Source organism: Trichosurus vulpecula, chromosome 8, assembly GCF_011100635.1.
Source record: "Trichosurus vulpecula isolate mTriVul1 chromosome 8, mTriVul1.pri, whole genome shotgun sequence".
Classification (NCBI taxonomy): Eukaryota; Metazoa; Chordata; class Mammalia; order Diprotodontia; family Phalangeridae; genus Trichosurus; species Trichosurus vulpecula.
The window spans coordinates 180,082,047-180,101,692 of record NC_050580.1 but is presented as its reverse complement, the minus strand read 5'-3'; the positions used below and the strand labels follow the sequence as shown (position 1 = coordinate 180,101,692).

The 19,646-nt window shown below is 42.6% G+C and overlaps 2 protein-coding genes across 4 annotated transcripts; both read left to right on the top strand.

Moving 5' to 3' along the window:
• Nucleotides 1-4,124: 4,124 nt before the first annotated feature.
• On the top strand, nucleotides 4,125-18,304 carry METTL17 (methyltransferase like 17). The gene is made up of 17 exons (XM_036736215.1): nucleotides 4,125-4,263; nucleotides 5,506-5,659; nucleotides 5,750-5,881; nucleotides 7,692-7,773; nucleotides 9,652-9,733; nucleotides 9,898-9,971; nucleotides 10,485-10,579; nucleotides 10,992-11,062; nucleotides 11,245-11,352; nucleotides 13,122-13,190; nucleotides 13,739-13,789; nucleotides 14,010-14,102; nucleotides 14,282-14,466; nucleotides 14,571-16,217; nucleotides 16,434-16,564; nucleotides 16,810-16,860; nucleotides 17,319-18,304. Exons 1-14 carry the CDS (start codon nucleotides 4,183-4,185, stop codon nucleotides 14,674-14,676), a joined length of 1,383 nt encoding a protein of 460 aa, XP_036592110.1. The 5' UTR covers nucleotides 4,125-4,182; the 3' UTR covers nucleotides 14,677-16,217; nucleotides 16,434-16,564; nucleotides 16,810-16,860; nucleotides 17,319-18,304.
• Nucleotides 16,085-18,304, top strand: SLC39A2 (solute carrier family 39 member 2). 3 transcript variants are annotated; one of them, XM_036736217.1, is made up of 4 exons: nucleotides 16,085-16,217; nucleotides 16,434-16,564; nucleotides 16,810-16,860; nucleotides 17,319-18,304. In XM_036736217.1, the coding sequence occupies exons 1-4, from the start codon at nucleotides 16,103-16,105 to the stop codon at nucleotides 17,958-17,960; spliced, it is 939 nt and encodes a 312-aa protein (XP_036592112.1). In that variant the 5' UTR covers nucleotides 16,085-16,102; the 3' UTR covers nucleotides 17,961-18,304. The 3 variants fall into 3 exon arrangements, with proteins under 3 accessions (XP_036592112.1, XP_036592113.1, XP_036592114.1); XM_036736218.1 differs by having other exon boundaries at nucleotides 16,810-16,940; nucleotides 17,319-17,367; XM_036736219.1 differs by having other exon boundaries at nucleotides 16,815-16,860; nucleotides 17,319-17,336.
• Nucleotides 18,305-19,646: the final 1,342 nt, after the last annotated feature.

Below are 19,646 nucleotides of genomic sequence, written 5' to 3'. Positions count from 1 at the left end.
ACTTAAGCTCTCTGCCTAGGTTTCCTCTTCTGTAAAATGAGAGAGCTGGACTCACTGGCCTCTAAGATGTCTTAAGCTTGAAATCTAAATTCCTTATGAAGAATTTGTATGTGACAAGGGACAATTCTAAAAGGTTAGGGCAGAATAGAATCAGAGGCTTACTTCTGAGACTGGCAGAACCTCCAGAGGTCTTTGGATTTTAGGCAGAGCAATTCTGTCTCAAAGGAAGAAGATATGTCCTCTTCAAGAATTCCCTTACAAATTTGTTCCAATTCAACTACTGAAAAATTATTTATGTCTAACAACAATGTTCAACATTTCTTCTCACATTTTCAGCAAAGAATAGTTCCTCTGAACACTATACACAGTTGGTCAGTGACTATTCATTGTAAAATGGCCTTTGATTCACCTAATCATACATACACACACACACACACACACACACACACGCACGCACGCACGCACACGCACACTCCTTTGTCAAAAACTTGTTTTTTCTCTTCTCTGGATATTCTCCAGTTTCTTCACATTCCTCTTAAATCATGGATCCTTAGAATATTATAGTATAGAATATGAGTGCGTGAATATAGAATTACTAGAGCATGAATTGTTTCTGCAGAGAAGATGTTACGAGGGCTTGGCTGTCCCTTCCAGGGGAGTGTGGATCTGATCAGTCCCTACCTGGACTTTTCCATGCATAGAGAAATAGAGGCCATCCCCTGAGACTTGGAGTCCTCATTTTATCACCATCATCAACAAATATTTATTGAATATTTACTATGTACTATGTACTGTGTACAGTGCTTAGTGTTAAAGACTCTCTTGGTATGTCTTTGATCCATGACCAAGTAAGAAGGGTATTTTTCCCAGAGCAGTGAAATAGACAGTGTCCTAGGCTGGGAGCCAGGAGAACACGGATTTAGGTCTAAAATTTCCCATGGAGATATTGCATTATTCTAGATAAAGTCTCTTCTCCCTTTGTTGCTCAGTTGTTTCAGTCCTGTCCGACTCTTCGTGACCCCATTTGAAGTTTTCTTGGCAAAGAGACTGGAATGGTTTGCCATTTCCTTCTCCAGCTCATTTTATAGATGAGGAAACTGAGGCAAACAGGGTGAAGTGACTTGCCTACAGTCACACAGCTAGTAAGGGTCTGAGGATGGATTTGAATTCAGACCTTCCTGACTCCAGGCCCAGCACTCTATTCACCGCACCCCCTAGCTGCCCATCTTATCTCTCTACCCACTCTCAACGCTTTTTCTTTGCTTCAATTGCCCCAGTTATGATGTTGGTGGAGAAAAGATACCATATCCCTCTTCTTAGTCAGGGTGAGAAGTAGGGTGGCAGCTTTTTCTCAATCTTCATCCTTCTTTAGTCCTCTGCAACTTTTGACACTGTCCACTCCCTTTTTCTCCTTTATACTCTTTGCTCGCTAATTTTGCTTGACACTGCTAATTTGGCGACCTCATGGTTCTCCTACTTATCTGACCACTTTTCAGTCTCCTTTGCTGGATGTTCATTCGATGTCATATACACTAACCGGGAGTATCCCCTAAGGCTCTATCCTGGGCTCTCTTCTGTTCTCCCTCTATACATATACACTTTCGTTTGGTGATCTCTTCAGCTTCCAAGCATTCAATGATCACCTCTGCATTGATGATTCCCAGATCTAATTATCCAGCCCTAATCTCTCTCCTGATCTCCAATCTTGCACCTCCAAGGATAATACCATCCTTCCAGTCATTCACGTTCACAATCCTAGAGGTCATCCTTGACTCCTCACTCTCTCTCACCACCACCCCCATACTTAATCTGTTTGCCAAATAATTGTCAACCCTACCTTCATAACACCTCTCATATATGCCCCTTTGTGTCCTCCAACAGGCATTTAACACTTCTACTGATACAGCCTACTGAATGATCTCCCTGCTTAAAACTCTCCCCACTCCAGTCCATTCTCCACTCAGCTGTCAAACTGATCTTCCTAAAACAGGTATGACCATGCCATTTTCTCTCTCTCTCTCTCTCTCTCTCTCTCTCTCTCTCTCTCTCTCTCTGCCTCTCTCCCTCTCTCTCTCCCTCAATAAACTGACTCACTATCGCCTGCCAGATCAAATATAACATCATCAACTTGGTTTTCAAAACCCTTAATAAAGTCCAGAGTCCTCTAGTGAACTTTTCATTGCAAGAAAGTAGGTTAGTACCTTTCATTAAAATCAATAGTTACAATGGTGATGCTTTGGTTCAGTGCACTCCTCTATCACTCTATCACTCCCTCAATCACACGCCATTTTTTTTCTAACCCTCCCCTGCACTGCATTGTCCCTCCTTCACAATTTGAAAAATGAGGAAGGCAAGGATCTGAAATCACTGCATGCTTATTAACTATGAAGCAATACACCTGCCTCAGAGAGGAAAGACTTGAGCAAGTTACTTAACTTCACCTATACTACAGACTCCTCATTTTCAAAATAAGTATGACTCACTCTATCTCACAACTCCTGTAACACTTAAAGGTGATAAGTGCATATGACAAGACTTTACAAATCCCATTATTTATTATTACTCTTTTTTTCCAATTAACAACTAGAGGATGATTTCATAACCTCTCCTCTAAGAAACAGCTGTAGCTACACGGAGGGCCTCACAAAGCCCATTTTGTTGTCACCTTGAATGCTTCTAAGTAAATACACTTTTTAAATTAGTATTGTTCTTTTCATAGGTGGCCTTGAAAATTGTATATTTTCTTTTTGAGGGGAAACGTCTTTGCTTTTGCACATCCACTTGGAATCAGATAAATGGTCAGTTTTCATCTTTTCATATAGTTAGCCAATAAAAAGCATGATGATCTATACACTCTGCATAATCACAAGAGGGTAATAAAAGTTGTATAGAAACAATTTTTGTCCCAACTGGAAAACAAAAGTTACCAGTTAATAAACTCAAATTTTACATGGTACAGTATTCTAACCAATTACAACATTGGCCAAGTGGAAAATATAGAAATAAATTTGCAGCATGGAATTATTTGAGTGAAATATACTAAAATTCCATCCTTGAAAGACCAATAAAAGGGTATATTCTAATCTTTATGTGGGGATTATACATTTATAACTTTATTACTATGTAACTGAAATTACATTTATAATTCTCATGTTTCAAAAGAGCTAAGAATGTGCCCCAAAAATATGAATTGAAAAATAAGACTAACACATTTATCTTTGGCAGATGTACTGAAAGCTAAGTAGAGTTAAGTAGTGTATGAAGAGCTGGGAGTGAACAGTCTTTGGGAAACATGAGATTTCTACATGGGACCATTTATAATTATGCAGATCCAGATTTCCAGATTTTGTCAGTTCTAAACAAAATTATATGCAGTCTTATTTAAATAAAAATGTTTTTCCTATCAGGGTTTATATTTCAATTGTGATATTTGACCATCCACAAATAAAGCTTGATGAAAAATGTGCTCAAAATTTAGCCTTAAAAGTAAAATGTTTATAAGACCACTTAATTTTACCAAATTATTTTTTTCCCTTCCAAAACCAAAGCTAACTGTATTAATTAAAACTAACCATTTGTTTACTTGCTTACCAGTTGGGGGTGGGGGTGCTAATTTGGCAATAATTTATGGTTTTTAGCATTATGACTCAAGTGCTACTGTCTTAAAACAGCGTTCCTGTTACTTTACACGTATTTGTGATGAAGTACTGTCTTGTTATACAATTTTGACTTTCGGATTCGTTTATGTAAAATTACAAAAGAAATCTGAATTACATTATCCTGAATGATACTAATAAACTAATAGTGTAATTGCAGAGGTTTTTAAAATAACAAAAAATAAAACAACAGCCATACAGACAACCACACACCCCGCCAAGCTGCAACACACGCAACAACTGCCTCCTAGTGTCTCGCCGAGAAACAGCCGCACCTACGAGACTGAGAACACTGTGCATTCTTTCCATTGGTTAAATCTGACACGTGTCCATCACCAGGGAAAACATTCTTACGTCACTGTACGATTTACATAGAGGCCGCCGATTGGCGTCTAGAAATCATCTTCCTCTCTCGATTGGTTGATGACGTGTCCTTCTTCTTGAGGATGAGCTTGCGGTGGAAGAGCTAGCGGCTCCGGAGGGTCACGGACGTTTCGATTTCCGCTTCCGGTTCGGCCCAGAAGTCATGGCAGCCACCAGGAGATCCAGGCCGCTGTTGTGGCTGAGAAGATGGAGCCGCCAGCCGGCAGGAACCCCGTTGTCCCGGGTGAGAACTTTTGTGCTCCCCGCGCGTTTCCCTGTTTCTGGAAACAACCCTGCCTGGTCATATCGGGAAAGCCTTAGAGGGGGAGCCCACCCGCCCCAACCCAGCAAATCACGTGTGTATTTGATCACATGAAAAACTGTCATCCCACAAGACAAAGAACGGGATTGTAGACAGTCCTAGAGGGACAGGCATACGAAGAGCGTTGCAGAGTAAAAAGCGCGAGACAGGATGTGTGTCAGAAAAGAAAAAAAGTCACTTAACCCCAATTGCCCTGCCTTCCCCCCTCCAAAAATAAAAAGAAAAAAGATGAGAGAGAGGAAAGGGAAAAGAAAAAAAAAAAGAGAATGAGAGGCAGGGAATCAAATAGGCAAATACGTGTAGACATAAAGGAAGTCAGGAATGGATGGGAGTGGAGGAGGCTTCCAAACCAAATGTAGAGCGGGGTGAGTAATCCCAGGATCTGTGCCTATGCCCAAGTCAGATGCTGGATTGATTTACTTGCAAGGTTGTTATGGCTTCCTGGCTAGGATCAGCCTCTAAACCTACCTATACCTTACATAACACGAAACCCTGTGGAGGAGAAGTAGTCCCCAAATCGGAATTCATCAGCTCTGCTCATTAAATCCACTTTCGCTGACAGTTATGCCTTTGACCCAGGGTAGTTACTTGTTGAGTATGTAGTAGTAGACTGAATTCTTGTTCAACTGTGCATCAGATTTGAAGTACCTTCCAGCTGGTGAAAGCCTTTAGTCTTTGAACCCAACCTTTGGGGAGAGAACCCCACTCCCCAGGGCAAGAGAAACCTCTGTCCGTGGGGGAGATTCCTATCCTAAAATAGTTTTAGAAGTAGAAGTGATCTTAGAGGATATCTAGTTCAAACCACTGGCCTTACAAATGAAGAAACCTCATGAAGCTGAGTTTACAGGACTGTATCTGTCACAGATGTGGGATTCAAACTCTGATGCTGCTGATCATAAACCAGCAAACCTTCTACTGCACTGTGCTGCTATCCCTGTTCTGCTGTCATCCACAACAGTCTCTCTTGACTAGCAGCTTAATAAATTACATGTTAATTGAATTCATTCTCAATCTATGCCACCCCAAGTTACCATTGTCAAATGAGATAATTTACATAAAGCATTCTGCGAAACCTTAAAATATTATAGAAAGATGAGCTATTATTACCCAGCTTTCTTCATACACTAAATTAACTCATTCAGTTTTCCTCTTCTTGGAACTCAGGCATTTGCTGACCTTATTCCCAGAGTGTCCCAGGAGAATGATATATTAGATTTCCTGGGGAAGAGACCACATCGTAAGCACCCAGGGGTCTTACATTTGTCCCAAGTGCAGCTGCCACAAGCCTTGGTCACCGCAGCCCAACAACTCGTGCAGGGTGAGTAACTCTCTTGATGGAGGAAATAAATAGAGAAAAGAAGGGAATCTTAATTTAACTGATTAACCCCTTTTCATCTCTGGCCCACAGAAAGCTCCATACCCAACATAGAGAAGCAGGTTCAGACACTCACCAACTATCTCTGGAGTCGAAAGCTTCCTACAGAACCTGAGGAGCTACGCAAAAAAGCAATACAGCTGGAAAATAAACTCCAGGATACAGGTAAAGGCTAAGATGGGCCAAAGAAAGAAGCTAAGTTAGACTAATTAAGAGGAGAGCAAAGATTAATTTTTAAATCAATTTTGCATACCAACTTGTCAATTTTCTAATATGTGTTTGGTCAAATCAGTCATAAGTGGCACTTGACCACTAGCAGCTGAATGTCTCTGTGAAATGGGAGTAATAATACTATATTACTTATCACAAGTATTAGGTCTGAGACCTAATGAGAAAATGTATGTACAAAACGCTTTGGAAATGATAAACATATGTAAGTGTCAGCTGTTATTATTTGTCTTTGATTCTGTTGTCTGTCACATACCAGGGTATTCCTGGATACCCAGTGCATATCCAGATCTTTCTTGTTTCCTCTAGAATCATCTGGGTCAGGAATGAGCAGGAAATGTGTTGGACCTTCTCAGGTTATACTGTGGAATGAAATCCCACCCACACACATTTCCTTGATCACACCCATGATCTAACCTAGATTTGAACTAGCTTCCTGTAGTGTTTTCACACAGTAATGACATTGTTGATTTCCCGGCACACTTTTCTTCAGGACAGATGCAGAAAGGCATATCAGTGACTTCAGACTTGAATTATGTTCTACCATACATTGTTACTTTCTTCGATGTTGGATGAGCAGCTGTTTCTTTTAATTAATTAATTTTGTGAGCATGAGCTCTCCCGTTCCTCATACTCCATTTTTGAACATTTTTTTTAAATCCTCACGATGACTGTGCTGAGCCCAACAAAACAAATCCCCACATTGGCCAAAGCCAAAAATGGATATGTCATTTACGTTTTAAACCCATCAACTCTGGCAAGAGGTGGGTGATATGTTTCATCTTTTCTCCTGTACACTCACAGTTTATCACTGCATTAGAGTTCTAAAGTCTTTAAAGTTATTTTTCTGTACGGTGTTCTTGTCGTATAAATTGTTCTAGTTTTGCCCATATTATTCGGCACCAATTCATAAAGCTTTTCCCAGTTTCCTCTAAAACTGTCCATTTTGTTATTTCTTGTGGCCCAGTAATACTCCATTACATTCATACTTTGTTTTTTGTTGTTGTTCAATCGTGTCTGACTGTTTGTGACCCCACTTGGGATTTTCTTGGCAAAGATACTAGATCGGTTTATCATTTCTTTCTCCAGCTTATTTTACAGATGAAGAACTGAGGCAAACAGGGTTAAGTGACTTGCCCAGGGGTCACACAATTAGTGAAGTATCTGAAGCCAGATTTGAACTCAGGAAGATGAGTCTTCCTGATTTCAGGCCTGGCACTCTATCCACTGCACCACCTAGCAGCCCATTATTTTGTTTAGCTGTTCTCTAATAGGTGGTCACCCCTTTAGTTTGTTTGAGACTATGAGTAGCTATTTCTGAGGCTACTTGTAAGTAACATTGCAGATTGCACTGGACTCCACAGACCCAAGGCTGGAAAGAAGTGCTGCAGAAGAGTGAAGAAGTTCTGATCAAAGCAGTTTCCATCATGCTGTCATCCAGGCTTCCAGTACTTAACCACACTTACACAGAAGCAAAACTGAATTACTGATAGATGTCATAAGGGGCAGCTAGGGAAAATGAACTATCAGAGAAAAAATAATGCTTTGGTTGAACCATTGTTCTGATGACACAGAACATGTCTTTCATTACTATGTAATATTTTTCTATAGAGGTTTATACTAGAAGCCTCCTGGGTTTTAAGTCCCTGCTGGGAAAAACAAGGGATAAGGGTATTCCTGTACTAGGTACTGGGTTTCATCTTGCTTGGTCTTCAGCTCTAGCCTTTGCTTTGCTTTCTCCTCTCAGGGTCATTACAGTCAGAGAAACAGCTTCGTGGAGCTGTGTTGAATGCCCTACGCAAAACTATTTACCATTGGCAAAAACTGAGGTAAAGAAATTGCCCTAAGGCAATAGGAGTTGGGGGGGAAGGAGTTTGTCATAAAAATCGGAAAGGAAGGAAGCTTTACCCCAGGAAAAGAGATGCGTGTATTAGGGCTCAGGGACATCCCCTGATAAACTGAAAAAAGAAAGGATGGATATCATATTGCTTGCCTTCTCAGAGAGTAAGGGAGGGAGAGAATTTGGAACTCAAAAAATTTTTTTAGTATTTAAAAAAATTTTTAAATGAATAAATAATTTTTAAATGTTAAAAAAATGATGAAATTGATCAATTCAGAGGGAACTGAGAAGACGTTTATGTTTTGTTGCAGAGTAATCAGAACCAGCAGAATAATTTATACAATAATAGCAAAAATATGGAGAAAAAACTTTGAAAGATTTTAGCTCTCTTGTCAGTGAAAAGTCAGTTCAAAAGGATGAGAAAACACACCTCTTAACCTCTTGACAGAGGTGACAAACTAAAAATGAAGAGATATATACATATTTGGACATGGTTAGTTTAGGAATCTGTTTTGCTGGACTATGCAGCTGTATATTCAGAGATATGTTATTTTGTTGTATTTTGCTTAGTTGGGGGTAGTGGGAGAGACAAATTAATTTTGAAAGATTGTTAATTGAAAAACTAAAAAATAAACTTAACAGGAAAAAAAGGATCCTTCAGGACTTGGAGGGGAGAGAGGAAAGGAAATGAATGAAAAGTCCTCTTAGTAGCTGTATCAAGTTGGTTAAATGTAAATTTTAAATTATCCTTGTTTAATACTGTTTAGAACTAAAAATTATTTTCTCAGAAATATTTCATATTTCACTCTAATTTTGAAAAGACAGAGGTATGAAGGGCCTTTTTCTGTGGCCTGCCCCATTTCCCATCTTAACAGAAGTGGTTTTAGGTTGTGGAGGCCCATTCCTTCACTCATGCAATAAGCAGTTATTAAAACCATTATATGCAGTGCACTGTGCTAAGTGGGGAGGTTCAAAGGTAAATTAAATTCAACTACTAGAGATATTTATAGGAATTATGATATTTGTGCATAAGTAGCTATAATAAAAATGTGAACATGCGGAAAACACAAGAAAAGTACAAATAGACTATGAATTCAGACAAAGTGGACAGATCAACAAAAGCTTGGTAGAACAGTTAGCATTTGAGCTGGGCCTTGAAGGGGCAGGATTTCAACATTCAGCAATGAGAGGGAAACTCTTCTAAGTGTAAGAAATAGAAGAGCCGTGGCATAGAGATAAGAAATCAAGGAAGTCCTATCCAACTAGAGTACCTGAGGGGTAAAATGTGATGTTATCTTGGATACAGAGGTTGGAAGGAGATTCTAGAAGGCTTTAAATGACAACCTAAAGAGAGTAATAACAGTAACAATGAGATTGATATTTCTTAAAGATTTGCAGATCAATCCATCTGTGCGGTCTCATTCATTCTGCACAAGAACCTTGTGAAGTAGGTGTTGTTATTATCCCCATTTTGTGGCCAAGGAGAATAAAAGAGCTTAAGTGAGTGTCTGAGAGAGAATTTGAATTAAGGTCTTCTTTACACCAAATCTAGTGCACTCTCGCACTATACCTGGGTGCTTCCCATAGATATCAATGTGTAATTGTTGAAGGTTTTTGAGCATAAGGTGCCATAATGTAAGTTCTACTTTAGAAAGATGAATCTAGAAGCACTAAGATGAACTGAAATAGAATGGGGGTTAAAAGGTAAGTTGGGGGCTTTGGCAGTAATCCAGGTGAGACATAGTAAAGTTATGACCTAGGAATAGAGGCTATAAGGAATTATAATCAGATAGATGCAAGAGATATTGTGAGGCTAGAAATCTGTAGGATTTAACAGATGATTATATGTGCCTGGTTTCTTTGGCAGCTATGATGAAAGGTTGAGCCTAGTATACATGGCAGCACGACTAGATGGTGGCTTTGCAGCTGTTTCCAGAGCTTTCCACGAGGTAAAGCCCCTTAGTTTCTATTACAAAAGGATTCCTGAGGTATCCACAAACTTTCAAAGACCTCACATCTAATCTCTCTCCTAGTCCTATATTCTGAGTAATCTCTAGCAAGCCTCAAGTCATTCCTGGCATCCCACCTTGGGTGTTGCCTTCTGTTTCTTCAGATCCGAGCTCGTGTTCCAGACTTTAAGCCACAAACTTTGATGGATTTTGGCTCAGGCACTGGTTCTGTTACTTGGTGAGTGACTCGAGCTGGCATGAGCCCCACTGTTTCCAGCCTAAGAAAACTCTGTCTGTACGATTCCAAAGCCAAGAAACTAGTAGATTCTAAAGAATAGTGAAGTTAAGGATTAGGCACTGGTGTCATCCATATTTTGTTTTAATTAATCTCCAGATAGGAGTTTAGGGAAAGAAATATGGATAGGAGCGTGGAAAGGAGTCTTAGAAGCATGGGGAATGGGTCAGAGTTTGGGAAGTAAATAAGGGCTACACTTAGAAAAGGGAGGGTAGGCTGTAACATCAAGGGTAGGGTCCTGTATGTCAGTTCTAGTGTACAAACATTTTTCTGAGTCCATTGCCCTCCATCTTCCATCCAGAAGATTGAGCGAAATTAATAGAAATGACACTAAAAACTAATGTTTTTAACCTTTATCTGACATAGCTCACTAGTATACTTAGGAGACTATCTATTAGCAGTGCTCTGTTTAAGAACTCTGTCTCTTAGATCTTTTAGGTTGTCCTATCTTCACAGGGCTGCTTATGATACCTGGGGCCAGAGCCTTCATGAATATTTGTGCGTGGATAGCTCAACTTCCATGTTGGCCTTGGCAGAAAGGCTTCTGAAAGGTGAGAGTAAGGCAATGGTTGTTGAAATGATCTACAAATGAAAAAAGCAAAGGATTAGGTAGAGGAGGTTGTAATAGAGTGGAGAATGAGAATTAGATTTCACATTCCTTAAAAAAAAAAAGTTCTCCCAAAAGATCAGACAGGTCCAGTTCCCCTTTTGTATTTTCCTTAGATGTAGGCAAAGGGTAGAATCCTTTGCTGAGCAGAGAATGGGCTGGTTGGAGTCAAAACAAGAGAAGGAACCCTTTTCTGTTTCTACTCTTCCAATGCCTTTCCTTCTTCATCCCATCTCATATTTAGTAGCTTTTTTTCTCTATTCTTGGGGCTTTTACTTTCTGTTTAGATGTCCCTTCCCTCCTCTGCCCCCCAGTGCATAGACACACTTTAACCAATTCTCTTCTTTGTTCCCCAGGTGGCTTAGATTCTGGGAAACCCCATATTCCAGGAGTCTTTTTTAGACAGTTTCTCCCAGTCTCACCAAAGGCAAGTGCCAGATTTCCTCACTGTGCTGGAAGAGGGATAGGCACATGGAGAATTTCAGCATTGACTTTATAGCACAGCCTGAGTATTTGACAGTGGGTGGAAACAAAGCCCAAAGGAAGAAGTTGGGGGTGTTTGGGGATGGAGAAAATTCTGTCTAAAATGTCCCTTGCCTTGATTCCCAGATACAATTTGATGTGGTGGTGTCTGCTTTCTCTCTAAGTGAATTACCCAGCACGGCTGATCGAACCGAAGTCATCCAAACTTTATGGCGTAAGACAGGCCAGTTCTTGGTAAGCTGAGATATCCCTTCACCTCTCAGTAAACCCCGTAGGGATCCAACTCTCTTGTGTAAAATATCCCCCATTCTTAAAAGACCTTCATCAGGCACTACCATACCCACAAGCTTCTACCTCTCTTTCTTTTCTCGGCCAAACTCCTTGAAAACTGTCTATATTCGTTGCCTTCATTTTCTGTCCTTCCATTCTCTTCTAAATCCTCTGCAGTCTGACTTCCAACCTCATCACTCATTGCTTTTTTGTTTGTGTTTTCTTTCACAATTTAGCTAATATAGAAATGTGTTTTGCATGACTGCATATAGATAATCTATATCAAATTGCTTGCCTTCTCAAGGAGAGGAAAGGGTAATGAGGGAAGAAAAGAATTTAGAATGCAAACTTTTAAAAAACAAATGTTAAAATTGTTATGTAATTGGAATAAAATATAAGTAAATTAAAAAGCCATAGGCCCACTGTTCATAAACATGTAAGTGGGCTTATAGTATCATAGTTTAGGAATGTCCCATTACTTTCAATTTGAATCATTTTCAATGTGAATAATTTTAACTTTTGTTTTCAGTTCCAATAGCCAGTTAGTTACTGGGCCAGAATTTTAAAAAGCAGTTGTGAGAAGGCCCGGATTTTCTGCACTTACTATAATCAGTATTTTTTAATTAGTGGAGTATTTTAAAAAGTGACATGTATGCATGCCATTTTTTATTTGTTAAAAAACACACACATACATACACATATCCCAGAAACCAAGAACCCATGCAAATAAAGAATGAAACATGATAAAGTTAGATTTCATCTTGTGCAGAAGAAAATAATCATTGAAAACCAAGAGCTGCCTAGTAGTCTAAAAAATAAACAAAATGGTTAACACAGATCAAACCCTTTCTTGTTTATTTTAAGATCCTTTTACCCATTGTACACATGAACTCACAGAAGTCTGATTACCCATACTGTCATGCCAAATAAGTTGAGTTAGAGCTCACAGATGATAACCGTGATACTTATGAACAATACGTGGAAATGGATAATAAATTTATTGAGTCACAAGATGATTCTAGTACCAGTCCTTTTTTTTTTAATCTAATTCAGTTTCCTATAATGCTCAGTAGACATCAGTCACAGAGAAACATCTGGCCCAAGCTATCAAGCCCAGCGTCCACTTGAGGCAAAACTTGTCCTGAACGAGAAGCTCCCAAAATCTTGTCCATTCTGCAGCATCTCTCATCTCTCCTGTTTCCTCCACTCTCACAGCCACCACCACTGGTTGCCACACGCCTGAAATGACCACCTTTACCTATTTCATCATCCCTAGTTGTTGCTGTTGTATCAGAGATCACTTCAGGAATCATTTCCTGTGTGAGGTGCCACCTTTCCTCATCTCTCACCTGCTGGTGCCTTCTTCCCAGTATCAACTTATGTCTCTTTTATATATTTTGTATATACTTAAATGGCTACACATTGCTTTTCCCTGCTAAGCTACTTGAGAGCAAGGACTTTTTTCATTTTTGTCTTTGTATCCCCATATCTGATTCACAGTTGACTCTTCATAAAGGCTTGTTGATTAATGCTCCCTTTTTCTTCTTCACAGTTCTTAATGCTTTTAAGGGTCCTGAACACCCTGCCCTCTCTTTTTGTGGTCTCCATTCTCCTCCTTTCCTTTCAGAAGCGGGATAACTGTAGTGTGGTTCTTTGCCTCTTCCTACAGAACTTCTTTCATGGATACCTCCAATACTTTGGGCCTTCTACTCATCTTCCAGTTTCTTCCACAGGTTTTGGTGGAGAATGGAACAAAAACTGGACATCATATCCTCATGGATGCCAGGGACCTAGTCCTTAGGGTGAGGTTCTTCTCTACCCTACCATGCTTCTACAGAGCTGACATTCTCTTGAAAACTGGGAATGCTCAACATGTTGAAGATGACTCCCAGTTGACTAAGCATATTGTTCTGGGTCAGAATGACTTTCCATCTGAGAAGCGAGTGAATCAAGGACTGTAGGTTTCCGAAGCATTGGGGATGTAGGAGATAGTATATCTCTGTTGTAAAATTAAGGGGTACTGAGTAACTAACCCAAAGTCACCACTGTAGTCTGAGCCTCTCTGGGCTGCACACCAGCAGAGTTTGAAAAGGTAGAATTTGCCAGTAAGTGTATGAGGGTGATTTGATCATGCCGTCCTGCACACTGAGTTATACTGTCTTCCCCATGCATCAGGTGTGCCTTAAGGTACTGGTAGTGGTCACCTAGATTGACATAGATTGCATGTTTAATGACTGAGGGAGGACTGGTAAAGAATGCTTTAGATGGGGAAACACAGTAACAACTGTGGGAGATGGGAAGGGTGAGAGGGTCTCTCAACCACTGACATATATATATTTTGGGGCTTCAGGGACCAGAGAAATCTCCCATAGACCATCGACCTGGACATGTCTTCGCGCCAGTGAGTATTCTTCCTTGATCGAACCAATAGAAATCGTTCTAGGCTCAGCTATGGCCAAGAAAGGTGAAAGAAGAGAGATTAACCTGTTCTTTTATCCTGCCTTCCATATGTTTACCTTATCTACTCTCATAGTTCCACTGTCTTTACCGCTTTCTCCAGCTCTGTCTTACTTCACTATCTTTTGGTTTCTCTCACCTTTATCACTTCTTTTTTTCCACAGTGTCCCCATGAACTTCCCTGCCCCAAGCTAGCTGCTTCCCCACCCCAGGCCTGCAGCTTCTCCCAAGCATACAGCACCATCCCTTTTGGTTGGGTAAGCATGCTGATAGAGGGTGGGGTAAGGGAGTACATGAAGGAGAGTTAAAATGAGGAGCCAAATGATCTGGTCTGTAGAAGGAGAAAGAACTTCAGGGGTCAGGCCTGAAACTAAATAAAGTTTTCTTTATTTTTAACTTTTCGCCCCAGTCTCCTTCCTTTCTGTCCTTACTTTAGAACCATAGTCATAAGGAGGAGAAGTTCTCTCTGGTTATCCTAAGCCGGGACCTTCAAGGGGAGGATCATCGATGGGCCCGTCTCACCCAGCCTGTCCTTAAACGGACACGCCACGTACATTGTCACTTGTGCTGCCCTGATGGGCATCTCCAACATGTTGTGGTTACTGCCCGACAACATGGCAGGTACAGGGGACAGGAACTGGGAGGAGGAAGGGGCATACAACTTACATAGGTGTTTAAGGGGACAGGGAGGCTATACTGAAGCATCTCTCCTTTCTTCTTCATAGACACTTATATCGCTGTGCTCGTGCTAGTACCTGGGGAGATTGCTTGCCTTTGACCACTTCACCTGAATTTCCTCCATCCCCTGTTCAAGATCCTTCTGATGACTGACAAGAGATCTTAGGAATGGTTGGCTGACACCTCCCGGGTTTTGCCTTCCTTGCCAAAAACAATGCATCCCAAGGATTCATGATAGGGGTGCCAAGTACCCTCTGACTTTTTAATTGAATTGTTTTATTTTTTTTAAAATAGAAAAAAAGAATTAGTGTTATGCTTAGCAGGAAAGGATTCAGGTTTCCTTCCTTCCTACCATTGTAATAAAATTTAATTCCAGGGTTCTTTGTATTCCCACCTAGTCCTTAGTCCATCCTAATATTGCTCCTTATGTAAGAATCACTGCTCACCAAGGGAATCTTGTTTGGGAGTAGTGGGAAAACTACATGACAAGGGCCACCCCCAGGTCTTCTGAAAACTGGCTCAACAGGTCTTAACATGGCTATGCAGGTAGCCTGCCTAGGGAAACCAAGCAACCACCTCTCCTGACCTTTCTCCCATTGCCCCGCTTAAGGTTCTTCAACCAGATCAGTGCTTTCCTTAGCTGTCTCACTTAGACTTGAAGCCAGGCTATGAGTCAGGACTCAGTCCTTTCCCAAGCTCCACTCCAGCATACTCCAAGCTAGTACATTTTACTCTAGTTGGTTAATATCTCCATTATCCTCTGGCTTCATTAAATCTCAGGATCAACTATTCCCTTTATCTTGAGGTTTATAGGCACTAAGGTTACCCTAGGTCATCCCCCCCGCCCCGGCCAAAGCGCTAGTCAGGTACAGGAAGAGGCAGGGACAGTGTTAATAGAGTGGCCCCATAAATCTTAATGTTGCTCCCCCCCTAAAAAAAAAAAAGTTCATTATCTGGAGTTGCAGGTAAGGGGACTGGACCTCTCAGTTCCCACAACATGGCAAAATGGATAGCCCTAGCCCTACCTTCTTTTGCCCCAGCTGGCCCCAAATCCCCTCTGAAAGGGTGCAGTTCAGGTGTCAGAAACGGCAGCCTACAAAGCAGGGGGATTGAGTAAAGAAACATGGTTGGTTTGGATTGAGTGTCCTGAGCAAGGAAAAGCTAGGCTTTTGTCTTCAGTGAGAAGGGGGTAGGGGCTACTCCGCCATCATAGAGCATACCATCTCCCATCAGGCTAACCCTAGAGGTGAGCTCATACTGTTCTTTGTCAACCTAAGGATTAGTCAGCCACGAGGAGGAGGAGAGAGACAGCTCTGGGCAGTGTCTGGCAGGGAGTCTGGAGTTTCTGGTTACTGAGCTGAAGAGGGTGTGAGGCTGGGGAGGGGCCCTGATTGGGGGGGTAGGGGAAAACCAGAGGCAGAGCCCCAGTCAAAGTCAGATGTCTACATAAGCAGAGGCAGCACACATCAGCCACTACCACTGCCCACTGGGGCCAGGTGAACCAACACAACAGCTTTTACCTGCTCTGAAGACCTACTCTATATCACCCTGGGGCCTCCACTCAACCTCCACCCCAGTGATGGAGCCACTTGTGGGTGTAAAAATTGGCTGCCTGCTAGCCTTGCTGGCTCTCACTCTGTTCTGTGGCATTATTCCTATCTGCTTCAAATGGTTCCGGATCCATGCAGCCACAGGTACAGTTCTGACCCTATCTTTGTCCATATATCATGATCTGTTCTCACCTCAACCCCTCCTGTCACCTTGGCCCCTGACTTGCCTCTACTATTAATCCTGAACCTGGGTTCAGATTCTCTGTTCTCAGGCCCATATTCTATAGCCATCTCTGTCTGCCTTCCTTGAATTGCCAACTAAGAAATGACCTATTGTCATGTGCCCCTTTGCCTTGGCAGGGAAGCACCGCCGGGTCCTCAGCCTCCTAGGTTGTGTATCAGCAGGAGTGTTTTTGGGAGCAGGGCTCATGCACATGACAGCTGAGGCCCTGGAGGGCATTGATTCAGAGATCCAGAACTACATCCTACAGGTGAGGGGCTGGGATGCTGAGTTTAAGGATTTGTGGGGACCTGAGGGAGGAACAAAAGTATGTTACAGGAAGAAGCCAGAAAGGGCCTAGGGTATAGAATAAAGTTGTATGAAGGGCAGCTCCTGTGAGCAGGTAGAGTAGGGGGAGCTGGGCCGGGGATTACATTTTTGAATGAAGGTGGGACTATAGCAACATAGCAGAAGCCTGACCCCTTTCCTTTCTAATTCATACTCTCTCCTTCCCAGAACAGGACAGGGAAGGAGGCAAATTCTTCTGACATCACTGATTCAACTGATGTGAGTTTCCCCCAGCCAGGCCCCTACCTGAGAAGTCAGGAGAGCTGGAGATACCTTCCCTATTCAGGCCCCTCTTGGGGGTATGCAAGGAATGCTAAACATTTCTTCTCCCTCCCCCCCCCCACCCCCCCAGCTTTCCCAGCCTCAGACTTGGAAACTAAAAAGAATTAATTCCATACATGGGGCTTAGGGGACCTCTGTTCTTTCCCTCTTTGTAACCCTGTTCTCTGGATCTTATTCTTCTATATATGATCTTTCCCCACATCCCCATCCCTGTTCTCATGATTGATTGGCATTCTTCCCTTCAGGCCCTCTATCTCTCTCATTATCCCCCATCTCTAACACCATTCCCAGGCCCACTGCTTCTCGTCCTACCACACTTTCTTCATCTTGTTCCCTTTTCTTTTTGCCCTCTTTTTTTCTCTTCTTGCCTCATTATTTCTTCTCTCTGTCTCTAGGTGGATTACCCGTTTGGGGAGCTCATCATCTCCCTAGGCTTCTTCTTGGTCTTCCTTTTGGAGTCACTGGCACTGCAGTGGTGCCCTAGTGGTACCAGGGGGTCAAAAACACATGAGGAGGAATGGGGTGGGGCCCATGATGCCCATTCCTTGAGTCTCCACAGTCATGGACACCTGCCATCACCCTCTCAGGGGTCCTTTAGGGCTCTGGTTCTCTTGCTTTCACTCTCCTTTCACTCGGTGTTTGAGGGGCTGGCTGTGGGGCTTCAGTCTTCAGTACCAGCTGTGCTGCAGCTTTGCCTGGCTGTCCTGGCACACAAGGGATTAGTGGTATTTGGAGTGGGACTTCGACTGGTGCAGACAGGCACGGGGCCACGATGGGCTCTGATCTCTATCCTGGCATTGGCCCTCATGTCCCCCCTTGGCCTAGCTGTAGGGATGGCTGTGGTTGGGGGAGATCCTGAGGGGGGAAGGGCCTTAGCCCAGGCTGTATTAGAAGGTGTGGCAGCTGGCACTTTCCTCTATGTAACCTTCTTAGAAATTCTTCCCCGGGAACTGGCTGCCCCTGAATCCCCTCTAGCCAAATGGGCTTGTGTGGCAGCTGGTTTTACCTTCATGGCCATAATTGCCATCTGGGCATGAATTATCCCCTACTCTAAGAGATCATCCTTATCCAGGTAACTAGCCCAAGTGAATATCCCCCTTTCTGAACTGGCCCTAATCCTGGGACATTTTTATTGAGCCTAAGTGGCATGCATCCAGCACCATCCTCATAACTGGATTCTAAACTTCCTTTGCAGGGTCTTTGCTTGGGTCCCCCAGCTCTTGAAATAAGAGCTTGGGGTGGGGTGGGGGTTAGAGAGTGGGGAGCAACAGAGAAAGGGAGGACAGGAGAATGAAGATGAACCTTTCTGCCTATTGCCCTAGACTCAGATACCAGCACTGCCTGTGGTACGATGTGTAAATAAATGTCAGTGGTCCTTCCACTTTGTTTTAGCCATTGTGTTTCTGACTTCCCTGCCCCGAATTAGGGCAGGCTGATGTAGCAGGTAAGGGGCGGGGGTGAAGGGAAGGAGAACAGCAGGGCCAGAACTGCATGACAGCCTCCTCCCAGGTTGGGCCCTAGGCTTTTCACCACACTTTGGCAGATGAAGCTGGTTGAGGAGGGATCAATTGCTGAGATTCCAGAGATCCCCTTTATCCTCTCTTCGCTCCGAATTGGTTCTGGCAACAAGCAACCAGATGGCCAAGCAGAAAGAGGCTGAACAGAACCCAAGGGCCCCCTCCCCACCCACAACTGCCAGTCTTCCTTGCACATCAGGACACATTAATCCTGTTTCTCACACTGAGCGCAGTGTTCTCTAAACCCAGGCCCTTTTACTGCTCCCTAGTGCTGAAGAATTAAGATATAGTGTGTTTAGGAAGGAAGGAAGGCGCCAGATAAGTGCCTGGATCAACCACAGCTCAGCCCTAGCCTCCACACCGATGCTGTCACATCACCCTTCCCCAGACTGTTTGCTTTTCATCTTGAATCTCCCTTGCTGTTCCCATCTCCTCCTGAAATGCCAGCAAACTAACTTCTCTAAGATTAGGAAGGGGAAAGGTTGCAATGCTCTTTGGCAGGGGTGCTATGGAGATGTTCTGGGAGTTTAGGTGAAAAATCTAGGGAAATGAGTATGTGCAGTCCCCCCACCCCAGATTTGCATTACTGGAGAATAAGGGAGGGGAGGAGGGAGTTGGAGACTGCTAGATCACACTCTCAGATCTGCTCTTATCTGGTTTCTCTAACTCCTGCTCATCCTGTTTCCCTTAATACCACATAAATCATCCAGACCTGTGAATAAACCTAATCCTAATACCAGAGGTCAGGCTTTAGAAAAGTATCTTAAAGGAAATTAACTGCTACAGTCTTAATTCTAACTTCTTCCTGTGCCCCCCTCCCTTTAACCTCAATGACCTTATTCTTTATGCCTGGGGAAATGGGAGTAGGCTAGGGAGCTGGTTTGTTCTAGAGGCATGAGAAGAAGGTGTCTCCAGATGTTGGAGCAATGAGATGACTTTCCAGCAGAAGTAGAACACCATATTTCTGGGTCACTGATGAATATGACGCAGTGGGAAGTGGAGGCAGGGTTCTTCAGGCATGATTGAATAGAGTACCTTTCTCTTTTCCAGAATCTTTGCTAACCCAGCATACCACCATTCGCTTCCTCATTATTATCTCTTCATCCTTAGGATTCTCCCCACTCTGAGGAATTTAGGAGTCACCTTGATACTGAAATTTGCTTTCTCTAGAGCCAGAATAACACTAGAGAACAAACTTTCTGGAAA

Coding starts and splice junctions, on each gene's coding strand:
- METTL17 (XM_036736215.1), top strand. CDS start 4,183: ATGGCAGCCACCAGGAGATCCAGGCCGCTGTTGTGGCTGAGAAGATGG. Junction 7,774..9,651: donor TACCATTGGCAAAAACTGAG/GTAAAGAAATTG, acceptor TTTCTTTGGCAG/CTATGATGAAAGGTTGAGCC. Junction 11,063..11,244: donor TTCTCCCAGTCTCACCAAAG/GCAAGTGCCAGA, acceptor CTTGATTCCCAG/ATACAATTTGATGTGGTGGT.
- SLC39A2 (XM_036736217.1), top strand. CDS start 16,103: ATGGAGCCACTTGTGGGTGTAAAAATTGGCTGCCTGCTAGCCTTGCTG. Junction 16,218..16,433: donor CCGGATCCATGCAGCCACAG/GTACAGTTCTGA, acceptor TTGCCTTGGCAG/GGAAGCACCGCCGGGTCCTC. Junction 16,565..16,809: donor TCCAGAACTACATCCTACAG/GTGAGGGGCTGG, acceptor TCTCCTTCCCAG/AACAGGACAGGGAAGGAGGC.